The sequence below is a fragment of the Anomaloglossus baeobatrachus genome, chromosome 4 (assembly GCF_048569485.1).
Source record: "Anomaloglossus baeobatrachus isolate aAnoBae1 chromosome 4, aAnoBae1.hap1, whole genome shotgun sequence".
Lineage (NCBI taxonomy): Eukaryota > Metazoa > Chordata > Amphibia > Anura > Aromobatidae > Anomaloglossus > Anomaloglossus baeobatrachus.
Window position 1 is genome coordinate 476196808 of NC_134356.1, and position 15538 is coordinate 476212345.

At 44.4% G+C, this 15538-nt stretch overlaps 1 protein-coding gene across 1 annotated transcript in view; it reads left to right on the forward strand.

Moving 5' to 3' along the window:
• Positions 1-15538, forward strand: part of MYO1E (myosin IE) — a 225348-nt gene that overhangs the window by 196493 nt on the left and 13317 nt on the right. The window contains exons 23-25 of the mRNA XM_075345717.1: positions 586-732; positions 2686-2846; positions 11875-11961. Coding sequence (XP_075201832.1) covers positions 586-732; positions 2686-2846; positions 11875-11961 — 395 coding nt within the window. The remainder of the gene's footprint in view (positions 1-585; positions 733-2685; positions 2847-11874; positions 11962-15538) is intronic.

Sequence of the window (15538 nt, forward strand, 5' to 3'; positions counted from 1 at the left end):
AAACCAGAGCCCCATCTAAATTCTGATTGGCTAATTAACTAGAAAGTTGCTATATTATAGTGAACACAATTTCAGCCTTTATTGTGTCTGTCTAAAGTTGAACAAAAAGATTAGCAGAATGCTAGTCTGTGGCTTTCAGACGAGAGCCATACAAATCTCTTCCTACCTGCTGTTATCCCCTTGTGTCTTCTGATTAGTAGGTCCGGTGCAATGTCATGAATGCATAACACTGCTAAGATGATATTTCCATGGGCTTACTAATTGGAAGAGATCCTGGGGATGTCGACAGGTAGGAGGAAGATTATAGGGTCTGGTCAAGCGACTGTGGACTTCCAAAATGGCCTCTGGATGAGTGTCCTGTAAATCTTTTTGACTCTACAATAATTGTGTCTTAAGAAATAGACTTTTCTACATATCAGAATTGCAAGCCAGTGAATATTCCAGAACAGTTGGCTCACCATGCTGTGGATTTTCTTGTATGCCATTTTATGCAAATGTATTTATGTAAAATTCAACCAGTGCAGAGCGATGTAAATATTCATTATGACATTATTTGCAATTTATTAAATATTTTTATGTTTTCAGTACATTCCAAGATGACTTTTTCATTCTTCACGAACAAGAATATGACAGTTTGCTGGAATCTGTCTTCAAGACTGAATTTATTAGCCTGCTGGCCAAACACTATGAGGAAAAAACCCAAAGAAAACTACCTCTGAAATTTAACAATACGTGAGTATGTGTTAGCGGTTTATCCAACTCAGGATACAGCTTAAAGCAATTTACTGCTACTGATATGGGTGGTTGTTCGGACCGCCTGAGTTGTCATTTGGTCTACAATTCATTTCTCTTCTAACCATGTTTCTTCTAAATAGATGGCTTTGTACCAGTAGCATCGCCTGCACCCTAGAGGCTGACTGCCTGTCTCTTTTGACAATGAGGAGATATTTCTTGCTCCTTGTACTTTTTTATTACCATGCAGTGCAATAAATTGTGTTCTACAAAGCCAGTGCCTCAATATAAAGCTTGCCATAGATGGAAGATATGCTCCCAAACTGATTAGCATTTGGCTGGGTGCACATGACACAAATGGACTTTTTGTCTCACATATTATTCACAAATTTGTCAAAATCTGTGTTAGTGAGCATTTCTCCTTTGCCAAGATAATCCATCCACATCACAGGTGTGGCATATCAAGATGCTAATTAGACTGCATGATTATTGCACAGGTGTGACTTAGGCTGGCCAAGATAAAAGGCCACTCTAAAATATGCAGTTTAGCAGTATTGGGGAGGGCCTGATGGGGGGGTATTAGGTAAACAGTCAGTATCTGGTGTGACCACTAATTGCCGGTGCCCTGTAGAGTGAAAATTGGGCTTCTTATGTGAAGAGGACACCTCTCCAATGTGCCAGATGCCATTACATGACCCAAAATCTCAACATAAAAATAGGCACTGCAACCCATATCTGTTTTGATTATATCATGGGCTAGTATGTTTTTTCAGTGTATGGAAAATGTGACGTGTTTTATACCATGTAGAAATTAAGTTTTTGCCATTTTATTGATGCTGAGTATAAGGAGCTCAAGATAGTGTAAGTTTCTTATTTTGGTAAGTTGTATCTTTAGTTTTTGTTTCCATTTATTGATGTAAGATGGTAATTTGTGCTTATTAAAGAGAGGCTGTATAGTTTAGTTATTGTTTTTCTACTTTCGTCTTTACAGTGTTGAGTTTTAGGAGGACATTATGTTGGTTTGAGTTTCACACTTCAGGTAGAAGCGGGGGACATGCATCATGATGATTATCGCAGTCTTCATCTCTTAAGGCCACGTCTCACTAAGCGACATTGCTAGTGACATCGCTGCTGAGTCACGGTTTTTATGACGCAACAGCGATCTTGCTAGCGATGTCGCTGTGTGTGACATCCAGCAATGACCTGGCCCCTGCTGTGAGGTCGCCGGTCGTTGCTGAATGTCCTGGAACATTTTTTGGTCGTTGCTCTCTCGCTGTCAAACACAGCGATGTGTGCTTCACAGCGGGAGAGCAACGATCTGAATGTGCAGGGAGCAGGAAGCCGGCTTCTGCGGACGTTGGTAACCAAGGTACACCGGGTAACCAAGCAAAGGCTTTGCTTGGTTACCCGATATTTACCTTGGTTAACAGCATCCGCAGCTTCCAGAAGCCGGTTCCCTGCACACGTAGCCAAGGTACACATCGGATAACTATAAGCAAAGCGCTTTGCTTAGTAACCCAATGTGTACTATGGTTACGAAGCACAGCGTCGTTACACTGGTGGCTGATCTCTAATCGCTGTGGAGATCTGCCTGTTTGACAGCTCACCAGCGACCATGTAGCTCCAGTGATCCCTGCCAGGTCAGATCGCTCGTGGGATCGCTGGAGCGTCGCGTAGTGTGACGGTACCTTTAGTTCTGGATTAGTGAGTAGACCTTTTATTCTGCGTTCAGCATAGATCTCAGTTTTGTGAGAAATCTTTGGGCTGGTAAAGTGTATGTCCTTTTCATTCATTCTAATCTTGTTTTTCAAGGATTTGAACTTATTTGAAATATAGGAAAATAAATAATATAATTACAAATTTACAGATTTTTTTGTATTCTGAAGTTCGTGATCTCAAAATTTGTAGAACAACTCTTACTGAAATAGTTCATAGTTATTTGTTTTACTACAGACTTGAGATGAAATTAAAAAAAGAAAACTGGGGTCCATGGAGCGGTGGAAGTGGCTCCCGTCAAGTGCAATTTATCCAAGGATTTAGCGATCTAGCCATACTGAAACACAGCAATAAGGTGCTACAGGTCAGCATAGGACAAGGCCTGCCAAAGAACTCCCGTAAGTAGATTTTCCTGTATTCACAAGGAATTGAAAGTCTAATCACCTTACCTTAGAGAATAAATGCTCTGAATATACTTTTATCACAGAATACAGCAGGACCTCATGTAACATGATATAGTCAAGACACTATACAAGAATGTGCTATTATAAATGCTAGCAGCCCTGTGTGATTTTAACAGAAAACAGGCAAATAAAATAAGTAAATATATATACTGTGAACTTTTCCACATTTTTTTTAACATTACACCCACAAACTTAAATTATATTTGATTTGAGGTTTTGATCTACCAACAAAATGAAGCAAGTATTAGTGAAGTATAAAGGAAATGATACATGGCTTACTAAATATTTTAAAAATATGAATCTGAAAATTATGATGTGCATTTGTACTCACCCCCCGCCCACCACACGCGCACACACACACACACACACACACACACACACACACACACACACCAAGAGTCAATACCTTGTACGATCATCATTCGCTACATCTACTGTAAGTCTTTTGGTGTATAGCTTCACCAAATTTGCACATCTAGAATATGAAATTTTGCCCCTTCTGTGAAAAATATCTCTAACACAGTGAGATTGGATGGAGAGCATCTGAGCAGCAATTTTCAAATCTTGCCACAGATTCTCAATGGAATTTAGGTCTGGACTTTGGGCCATTCACTCGCATATACTTTAATCAAAAGCATTCAATTGTAGGTCTGACAGTATATTTAGGGTCTTTGTACTGCTGGAAGGTTAACCTACATCCCAGTTTTGTCTTTTGCTGCCTCTAACAGGTTTTTCTCCAGAATTACCCCATATTTAGCAACAACCATTTCCCATTAACTCTTATTCAGCAGGGACAGGGAGGCTGGTTAAAGCATGATGCTGCCACCATTATGTTTGATAGTGAGGATGGTGTTTTCAGGGTGATGTGCAGTGTTCTTTTTCTGCCACACATAGCAAATTGCATATAGTCCAAAATGTTCTACTTTTATCTCATGTGACCTTCCACATGCTACCGGTGTTCCCTACATGGCATGTGGAAGAACATGCTTGATTTTTAAAATATTTAGACAACCATGTATAATTTCCTCTATTACGCTACTTTGTGTTGGAATATTACACAAAATACCAATAAAATACATTTACATTTGTGGGTAAACTGTAACAAAAATATAGAAAAGTTCACAGGGTATGAATAATATTCACAGTGGGGAAATTAAGTATTTGATACACTGCCGATTTTGTAAGACCAAGTAAGATTGACAGTCATCTTTTGTTTCTTCCATTTTTTAATAATTGTACCAACAGTTGTTGCCTTCTCACCAAGCTGCTTGCCTATTGTCCTGTAGCCCATTCCAGCCTTGTGCAGGTCTACAATTTTGTCCCTGGTGTCCTTAGACAGCTCTTTGGTTTTGCCATGGTGGAGAGGTTGGATATTGGTAACAACCTATTCAATCTCCACAGGTAAAGAAATCAAACCGTAGATGTTTATAAATTTAGTGATACATAATAATGAGAAATGACTAAGGGAAAAAAAATTGATCACGCTTAATGAAATTTATTTAATACTTCGTAGAAAAGCATTTGGTGTTGACTGCTTTGAGATGCCTTCTGTATGGAGAAACTAGTCGCATGCAGTGTTCAGGTGTGATTTTGGTCCATTCTTCCACACAAACACTCTTCAAATCCTGAATGTTCTGTGGCATCCTTCTATGAACTTCGAGCTTCAGTTTCTTCCATATATTTTCTTTTGGATTCAGGTCAGATGATTGGCTGGGCCATTCTAGCATCCTTATTTTCTTTCTTTGAAGCTAAGAGTTTTTTTTAGTTGTGTGTTTGGGATCATTGTCTTGCTGAAACATCCACCCTCGTTTAATCCTCTATAACCAAGTAAGTGGCAGCTGATTTTTTTTTTTACAAAGAATGTCTGGTGCATTTGTCTATTCATCCGTCTTACAATCATATGAAGTTTGCCAGTGCCGTATGCTCAAAAGAAGCCCCACACTATAATGTTCACACCTCCAAACTTCACTATTGTTATGATGTTTCGGAGTGATAAGTAGTGCCTTTAGGCCTTCAAAAATGGCATCCAAAGAGTACACTTTTGGTCACAGCTGACCAGATTATATTCTCCCAGTATTTCACAGGCTTGTTTAAATGTTGAGTAAACTTTACATGCATGTGAACATGCTTTTTTTTCAGCAATGGATTCTTGTGTGGTGAGCATGCATAAAAGGCATGGAGCTTGAGTGCATTACTTATGGTTTTCTATAAAACAATTGTACTTGCTGATTCCAGGTCTTTCTATAGCTCTCCACAGGTGGTCCTTGGCTCTTGAACAATTCTTATGATTCTTTTCAATCCTCTATCTAGTATGTTTTACAACACTAAAGTTGTGAAGGTGTTGAGACAGCTCACTGGTTTTACCTATAGCGATATGTTTCTTGTGTAGCACCTTGGTAATGAGACACCGTTCTATAGGTAATCAGTTGAACCAGCTGATATTATTTTTCATGATGTGGCATTCATGAAGTGACAGAATTGCTTTCTAATTACTGATATATTTTAGCTGTTAATATGACTTTCGATGGCTTTTTGCTCCTTTCTTTGTGTCTACTTTTATTTTTTTCCCCCTGACATTTCTCATTATAACACATACAGAGGGGAAAAAAAGTATTGTCAGCCACCAATTGTGCAAGTTCTACCACTTACAAAGATGAGAGAGGTCTGTAATTGACATCATAGGTAGACCACAACTATGAGAGACAAAATGAGAAAACAAATGCAAAAAATCACCGTATCTGATTTTGCAAGATTTTATTTGCAAATTATGGTGGAAATAAGTATTTAGTCAATAGCAAAAGTTCATCTTAATATTTTGTTACACATCCTTTGTTGGCAATGACAGAGGTCAAACGTTTTCTATAAGTCTTCACAAGGTTGGCACACACTGTTGGTGGTATGTTGGCCCATTCCTCCATGCAGATCTCCTCTAGCGCAGTAATGTTTTGGGCCTGTCGCTGGGCAACACGGACTTTCAACTCCCTCTAAAGCTTTTCTATAGGTTGAGATCTGGAGACTGGCTAGGCCACTCCAGGACCTTCATATGCTTTTTACAAAGCCACTCCTTCATTGCCCTGGCAGAGTGCTTGGGATCATTATCATGCTTAAAGACCCAGCCACGTTTCACCTTCAATGCCCTTGCTGATGGAAGGAGGTTTCTCACAATACATGGCCCCATTCATTCTTTCATGTACACAAATCAGTCGTCCTGGTCCCTTTGCAGAGAAACCACCCCAAAGCATGATCATGCCCAGGGCCGGATTATAGGCGGGGCAGGCGGGGCTGGAGCCCAGGGGCCCCCACCAAAAGAGCTTCTAAGGGGGCCCCCACCATACTTGGCACTAAGCACCTGTCAGCATTTTTTTTTCACACCCTCTCCCCCTCCGTAAAGACAGTCTAATAAATCAGCTGTGTTTTCGGGGGGGGGGGGGGCACCGCTATTTATTTGCATCTGCGTCTTTAAGACGCAGAAACAAACTGCGGGCACAGGACGCTGATTGACCTCGGAAGTACCAGCGGCCGCTTGAACTTCCGGGGTCAGAGGTGTGCTAATGCTCCCTGCTATGTGCTGCGGCCGTACCTAGAAGCAGGGGCACGGTGTGGTGGGCCGCTGTCTGCTGTCCCCGCTGCGCTCCTTACATGCCAGGCACACTAGCAGGAGCAGGAGGCAGCGCTGTGTGCCGGCTCTGCTGTGTGCCGGCATGTACACTGCAGAGGAGCGCAGCAGAGCCGATGACCGCAGCTTCCTGTTTCCGTTCCTATTCAAATGTATTTGCGTCTTTCAGACGTAAATACATTTGAACAGCGCGCCGGGACCCGGCCCCGCCCCCGACGTGCAGCAACGTGATGAGATCAGCACCTTGCTGACGTCATCACAGTGCTGCCGGCGCCACACTGGGGACATGAGGAAGCGAGCGCTCCATGAAGGAGCTGAAGACACAAGTGTAATTAATGGGGATGAGTGAGGAGGGGCAGAGGACACAACGGGGAACATTTGTGAAGGAACACAGCTCTGTGACAGGCAGAGGAGGAGCACTGTATTCCGAGGGAGGGAGGGAGGCAGGAGTGTGTAGGGATGGAGCAGTGTAATTTGTGTGTGTAGGGGGTGATGAGGGTTGTATTGTGTGTGGGGGGAGGGGTAATGGAGGGTGCATTGTATTGTGTGTGGGGGGAGGGGTAATGGAGGGTGCATTGTATTGTGTGTGGAGGGAGGGGTAATGGAGGGTGCACTGTATTGTGTGTGGGGGGGAGGGGTAATGGAGGGTGTATTGTGTGTGGGGGGAGAGGTCATGAGGGGTGCATTGTATTGTGTGTGTGTGTGGGGAGAGGGGTAATGGGTGCATTGTATTGTGTGTGGGGAGAGGGGTAATGGGGGGTGCATTGTATTGTGTGTGGGGAGAGGGGTAATGGGGGTGCATTGTATTGTGTGTGGGGAGAGGGGTAATGGGGGGTGCATTGTATTGTGTGTGTGGGGAGAGGGGTAATGGGGGGTGCATTGTATTGTGTGTGTGTGTGGGGAGAGGGGTAATGGGGGGTGCATTGTATTGTGTGTGTGTGGGGAGAGGGGTAATGGGGGGTGCATTGTATTGTGTGTGGGGGGAGGGGTAATGGGGGTGCATTGTAATTGTGTGTAGGGGGAGGGGTAATGGGGGTGTATTGTAGTGTGTGTGTGTGTGTGTGTGTGTGTGTGTGTGGGGAGGGGTAATGGGGGGTGCATTGTATTGTGTGTGGGGAGGGGTAATGGGGGGTGCATTGTATTGTGTGTGTGGGGAGGGGTAATGGGGGTGCATTGTATTGTGTGTGGGGAGGGGTAATGGGGGGTGCATTGTATTGTGTGTGGGGAGGGGTAATGGGGGGTGCATTGTATTGTGTGTGTGTGTGTGTGTGTGTGGGGGTAATGGGGGGTGCATTGTATTATGTGTGTGTGTGTGTGTAGGGGTAATGGGGGGTGTATTGTGTGTGTGTGTGTGTGTGTGTGTGTAGGGGTAATGGGGGGTGTATTGTGTGTGTGTGTAGGGGTAATGGGGGGTGTATTGTGTGTGTGTGTGTGTAGGGGTAATGGGGGGTGTATTGTGTGTGTGTGTGTGTGTAGGGGTAATGGGGGTTGTATTGTGTGTGCGTGTGTGCGTAGGGGTAATGGGGGGTGCATTGTATTGTGTGCGCGTGTGTGTGTAGGGGTAATGGGGGGTGCATTGTATTGTGTGTGGGGAGAGGGGTAATGGGGGGTGCATTGTGTGTGGGGGGAGGGGTAATGGGGGTGCATTGTATTGTGTGTGTGGGGGGGAGGGGTAATGGGGGTGCATTGTATTGTGTGTGTGTGTGTAGGGGTAATGGGGGGTGCATTGTATTGTGTGTGCGTGTGTGTGTAAGGGTAATGGGGGGTGCATTGTATTGTGTGTGCGTGTGTGTGTAGGGGTAATGGGGGGCGCATTGTATTGTGTGTGTGTGTGTGTGTATGTGTGTGTGTGTGTGTAGGGGGTGATGGGGGGTGCATTGTAGTGTGTGTGTGTGTGTGTCAGAGATGTGTGTAAGAAGCAGTACTGTGTGTGTATATATGAATTAGAGCAGTCTGTGCGCCCCCCCCCCCAGAACTATATGGGTTCCCCAGAGCGCTATGTCACCCATCGCAGTGATGAGTACACCACCAGAGCTGTTTGCCACTCCAGTAACGTCAATGCCCCCTGCCCCTCCTGTAATGTATATATCGTAGCCCCCAGCCCCTCCTGTGATGTATATACAGCAGTGCTGTCAGTGTGCAGTCATGTGTGTTAGTGACAGCCATCGTGAAACAGCCACATGTCCTGAAGGAGTTGGACGGAAACAAGCGGGAGAGGTGAGTGAGGCTGCTGGCGACTTTCCCATATTAATACCTGTAAGGGCTCATGCGCACGTAACTGCTGAATATTCTGCAGCGATTTGACAGCACATGTGCGCGTCAAATCGCTGCAGAAACACTGCATAATGGATGCAGTTTTTCTGTACAAAAAAAGCCGATTTCATGCGCTCTGGCTGCTGCCCCCACCATAGACAGAGCGGGAGCTGCATCCATAGCGCACGGAATAATTGACATGCTCATTTTATGAACGCACGGATTTGGGTCAACATTTTAGCATCCAAATCGCTGCGTTCATAAAAGCAATGGGTGCACGTATCATGCACAATCTACATAGATTGTATAGGGGACGCAGGACGCATGCATTTACACTGCAGTGCTATACGCAGCGTAAATGCATGGAATTACACAACGTGCGCACGAGCCCTAATGCGTCTGTGTCTGCATGTATGTCAGTGTATATAACTGTGCATATATTTGTCTGTTTATATGTATTTTTCTGAATTTGTCTTCAAATATGTATATATACGCATGCCTGTATGTGTGTGTGCGTGTCTGTGTGTGGATGGGGCCCACTGAGACTCACCCAGAGGCCACAAAACCCTGGAGCTGGCCCTGGCTGCCTTAACATTGGGATCAATAAAAAATATGTGACAAAAGCGGGCTTTACACGCTACAATATATCTAACGATGTCTCGGCGGGGTCACGTCGTAAGTGACGCACATCCGGCATCGTTAGTGATATTGTAGTGTGTGACAGCTACGTGCGACCCTGATTGTGCGTTAAAACGTTGATTGCTGACACGTCGTTCATTTTCTAAAAATTGAACGTCTCTTTGTTCATCGTTCTTGAGGCAGCACACATCGCTCCATGTGACACCCCGGGAATGATGAACACAGCTTACCTGTGTCCCGCCGGCAATGTGGAAGGAAGGAGGTGGGCGGGATGTTTACGTCCCGCTCATCTCCGCCCCTCCGCTTCTATTGGCCGGCCGCTGTGTGACGTCCCTTTCACTTCAGGAAGTGGATGTTCGCCGCCCACAGCGAGGTCATTTGGAAGGTAAGTACGTGTGACGGGGGTTAATCGTTTATGCGACACGGGCAACAAATTGCCTGTTCCGCACATACGATGGGGGCGTGTGCGATCGCATACGAGATCGAAATGTGTAAAGCAGCCTTAACTCTACTTTCTGTGTGTAAGTGGACAGCTGTGATTTATCCTGGACTGTGTCTGTATTGTAGTACTGTAAATCTGAATGTGGCAGAACAGGATAAGATAAATGTTCATTGGATTTATATCTAAATGCTACGGTTCGTGCTCTACTGTTATGGCTAAAAATGTTAACGTTATGGGGCCCCCACCAGATTTTCTGCCCAGGGGCCCCCACCAACCTTAATCTGGCCCTGATCATGCCACCCCCATGCTTCATAGTAGGTATGGTGTTCTTTGGATGTAACTCAGCATTCTGTCTTCTCCAAACACGACAAGTTGTGTTTCTACCAAAGAGTTCTATTTTGCTTTCATCAAACTATGACATTCTCCCAATACTCTTCTGGATAACCCAAATGCTCTCTAGAAAACGTCAGACAGGCCAGGACATGTATTGGCTTAAGCAGGGGAACATGCCTGGCACTGCAGGATCTGAGTACCTGGTGGCGTAGTGTGTTATGGTGGTCACAGCTCTATGCGGGTTATTCATTATGTCCCCCTGTGTGGTTCTGGGATTTTTGCTCACCGTTCTTGTGATCATTTTGACCCCACAGGGTGAGATCTTGCATGGAGCCCCAAATCAAGGGAGATTATCAGTGGTCTTATATGTCTTCCATTTTCTTATTATTGCTCCCACAGTTGATTTCACACTAAGCTGCTTGCCTATTGCAGATTCAGTCTTCCCAGCCAGGCGCTGGGCTACAGTTTTGTTTCTGGTGTCTTTCAACAGCTCTTTAGTCTTCACCATAGTGGAGTTTGGAGTGTGACTGTTTGAGGTTGTGGACAGGTGTCTTTTATACTCATAACAAGTTCAAACAGGTGCCACTACTACAGTTAATGAGTGGAGGACCGAGGAGCCTCTTAAAGAAGTTACAGGTCTGTGAAAGACAGAAATCTAAGGCTATGTCCGCACGTTGCTTTTTACCTGCTTTTTACCTGCTTTTTTGCTGCTTTTTCAACTGCAGCGTTTAATGCCAAAATGGTTGTGTTCTGCTTTTCAAGCAAAGTCTATGGGAATTTGGGTTTCTTGTCCGCACTATGCAGTTCAAACTGCAGCCTTTTTGTTGCAGAACTTTGGTCAAAAACTCAGCTTTGCAGTGCAAAACCCAAATGGCAAAAACAATTCACATGTCAATAGTTTTTGCCATTTGGGTTTTGCACTGCAAAGCTGAGTTTTTGACCAAAGTTCTGCAACAAAAAGGCTGCAGTTTGAACTGCATAGTGCGGACAAGAAACCCAAATTCCCATAGACTTTGCTTGAAAAGCAGAACGCAACCATTTTGGCATTAAACGCTGCAGTTGAAAAAGCAGCAAAAAAGCAGGTAAAAAGCAACGTGCGGACATAGCCTTACATGGTTTTTAGGTGACTATTTATTTTCCACCATAACTTGCAAATAAAATCTTGCAAAATCAGACAAGGTGATTTTCTGGATTTGTTTTCTCATTTTGTCTCTCACAGTTGTGATCTACCTTTGATGTCAATTACAGGCCTCTCTCATCTTTTTAAGTGGGAGAACTTGCACAATTGGTGACTGACTAAATACTTTTTTTCCCTCACTGGAACTAAATTTATAGACATCTATGGATTGATTTATTTGCCTGTGTGGATTGGATTGGTTGTTATTGAGAAATGAGAAATTTAGATCAATAGCACCTTTTATAAATATATACCGGTATTGACATGTTCAATACTTATTCCACCCAATCATTATATATGTATCGTGCAAAAATATGTTTGAACAATAAGTCCTAATGTTGTTCACCACAACTATTTTACACAAAGTAACTTGCTCCGTGGTAGATTTGTTTCTGTTACAGAAATTACATAAAGTTGTTGGGCCGCATTATAAATTGTTTTTGTTTTGTTTTTTTGTTGTCTTAATTTATTTTGTGTATAATGACAAATATTTATTATTTAGGGCCAACGCGAAGAAACTTTACAGAAGGGAGAGGTAACATGAACAAAACCAAATCCTACCCAATCAGGGCTGCCCCACCACCACCAGGTATGTTGTAAAGCAGGGCTGGATAATAGTGATCTCCACACTCCCATACCTACCGTACATAGTCTACGATAATCTTCTGCTATATTAAATATGTCTGGTGGGGCTTTATTAATTGCTATATTATGAGTCCTATTTTTTTATTTCAAGACCTCCTTTAGGGGTATTGAAAGCACCACTCCTTTTTTGTTTTGTTTTTTTTCAGTGCTGGAGTGGTGCTTTAAATCTAAGGGGTACTTTGCACACTGCGACATCGATATCCGATTGTAGCGATGTCGAGCACGATAGTCCCCGTCACAGATGCAATCTCTTGTGATAGCTGCCGTAGCGAACATTATCACTACGGCAGCTTCACACGCACTTACCTGCCCTGCGACGTCACTCTGGCCGGCGACCCACCTCCTTCCTAAGGGGGCAGGTCGTGCGGCGTCACAGCGACATCACACGGCAGGCGGCCAATAGAAGCGAAGGGGCGGAGATGAGCGGGACGTAAACATTCCGCCCACCTCCTTCCTTCCTCATTGCAGGCGGGACGCAGGTAAGGAGATGTTCCTCGCTCCTGTGGCTTCATACACAGCGATGTGTGCTGCCGCAGGAACGAGGAACAACATCGTACCTGTCGCTGCAGCGAAATTATGGAAATAACCGACACTACACAGATCACCGATTTTCAATGCTTTTGCGATCGTTTATCGGTGCTTCTAGGCTTTACACGTTGCGATGTCGTTATTGGCGCCGGATGTGCGTCCCTTTCGATTTGACCCGACGATATCGCAGTAGCGATGTCGCAACATGCAAAGTACCCCTAAGTGCCCTTCCCCGATGTTGTTCTTGCTCTCCGGCGTCTTTAGCTTTTCTCTGAACTGTCCCAGTCCCGTGGCGCTATCTTCTGCCTGATTGGCCGGAAGTCAGAATTTGTTACAAGCTTTCAATGCAAGTCTGAGAGCTAGAACGAGGCTCTTATAGAGTTGTATTGAGTTGTGACCTCCGATGCGCTCCATGAAACACTGGACGAGCTGCAGGTCACAGACTACTAGAAACTGACCTGAATGATGTTGAAAACAGATGAAAATGCCAGAAGGTGAGTATAAGGCAGGGGGCTTATAGAAAAAGCATCAAACTAGCGGTGAAATAAAATTAATATGTGCACATTGTGTACATTAAAATACATAATCATCGCTGCCTTCTCCCGCTCCAGTTCCAGTACTCCTCCTCCACCATATGATAGCTGCTGTGTCTTGCCAGCTCACGTTACAGACCATTAGTTACTTTCTCAGTGTTAGTCTTTGGACCTCTATGGGAGTCTCTTAAGCTCACATTGAAAAAGTGACGTCTGATCAACATGAAACACTGTGAGTCTGTTGGTCAAAAATATGGTCACATGGTGCAGAAGAGGACCAGAACAGGCCTGAAAACTGGAGAAGACCGCAACCGGTTAGTACTTTACTGCATACATTGTGCATATATTGTTGAGGGGTTAATAAAAATAAAAATGCAGGCATATTATTATGGGTGCTTAATTCATCATTTGTACCAATCCAAAAAAGCGACTCTTAGGCTATGTGCCCACGGGGACATTGTCCTGCGGATATATCCGCAAGACATTCCGCAGGTGCTCCTAGAAATCCGCAACAGAACTTTCTCTGTTTCAATGCTGCGGATATACAGCGGAATGTCGTGCGGATATGGTGCGGGCATTCTGCATTGAGGATACAGTACCATGGCTTCGGCACTGCATCCTCAATGCAGAAAAAGTGCTGCAGTGATCGGGGTGCTCATACTTACCTCCATCATGCAGCACCTCGCTTTACGGCGGCCAAGTCACTGTCAGGCAGCGTCTGGTTCACTGTGCTGGAGGTGGGCGGGCCTGAACTAGCTCCGGCTGTCACATGACCGGAGCTCGTGCAGGCCCCGCCCACCTCTTCCTTCCTGTACCTGGCTGGATCCACCACGCTGCTGTACACCAGACGGAGAAAGTGACTCGGGTCTCTATCAAGGCAGGTAAGTATATGGGACCCTGCGGAGAAATCCGCAACAATAATTGACATGCTGCAGATTTTTCCGCACGATTTCTGCTGCGGAAAAATCCGCAGCCTGGGCACAGCATTTCCCAAATGCCATAGAAATGGCTGGGGAGTAGCTGTGCTGCAGATTTCTGGAAAATCCGCGGCTTTTACGCGAGAAATCCGCGGCAAAATCCGCGCATTTTCCGCAGCGTGGGCACATAGCCTTAGACATATTTAACCCATTGGACTTCACAATTCTTGATTTTGCCCTAGAAGAAAGGGAAATAACTACTTCCTTGATCTGTATACAGGCATTATTTTTTTAACCCTACCAGCAGTCTGATATCTTACAGCAGCCTTCTTAGTTTACGAGCTGCTTGGTAAATGTTCTTTTGCTTTTAGTTCATATTTCTCTACATTGCACTTGATTTGTTTCCAGCATCTTCTGTCCCCAAATCCACAACACCTACTCCCTGATCCTATAAATATGGCTTTGGAAGCTGCCATCTGTATAATTAAATACATTAGACTTACCAACCTTGTCATTCTCATTTAATGGCTAAGAAGCTCTGAATTTAGCATAGAAATCGTGCACATCCGGGCAATGCCAGTAAAACCAGCTGGGTAAAGATGAGTAAAAGTACAGGGTGTGACCATGGTAAGTCATGGGTGGGAATTATAAAAAAGGCTTTCATGACGATCACAAATAGTAATGCTATGGTTACATCTTTGTTTTCTACAAGGGAACAAACACTTGCTGCGAGCGTCCCCCATAGATTACAGCTGATCGCCGCTCTCCTTGTGTCCATATTGTATCATTACATTGGTAATTGTACATCACTGCTCTGCAACACTTGTAATAAAGTTTGTGCTTAACAGTAAAACATATTTTTTTATTATTATTTATTACTCGGTTCCTAGGGATTGATTATATTAGACAAACAATTGTTTGTTGATACTTCTCTATGGAGCCTGGCAATAAACAGCCATAGCCATTAGAAAGCCAGCAATGGCTCACTGCTGTCACCTGCAATTTCAGCTACATGTCACTAGTGATGAGCGAACCCCCCGATGTTCGGTGTTCTGGAGACTCGCCCGAACGTTTTGTAAAGTTCGGGTTCTGAGATAACGCGAACTTGCGTCTGAACCCCGAACTTGGACATTACAGTTATGGAATGGTGCAGGTGGGTCTGTAAAATAAAGAATATAGTTAATAATAAACATTGTCACTATACTTACCGCTCCTGCGACGCATCCTGCAGACCCGCTCAGCTGCGGTCTCCGGGCCGGGCGATCAGCTGATCGTTCACAAAAGCCAGCCGATCAGCTGATCGTTCCGACTACTGGAACTGGAACTGAATTTACAGTCGATCATGGTTTTTTACTGTGCACATGCTCACAATAAAAAAAAATCGATCCGCCGCACACAAAAAAAACGTTACATTCAGCGCTGTTCCCGCCTGAAGGTCAGTCAGTAAACGACTGATCCGTCACGCGGCGGATGCAATGCAGGGCCATCAGTCACAATCCGTCGCTAATAGAAGTCTATGGGGAAAAAACAGATTCCTGCAAGA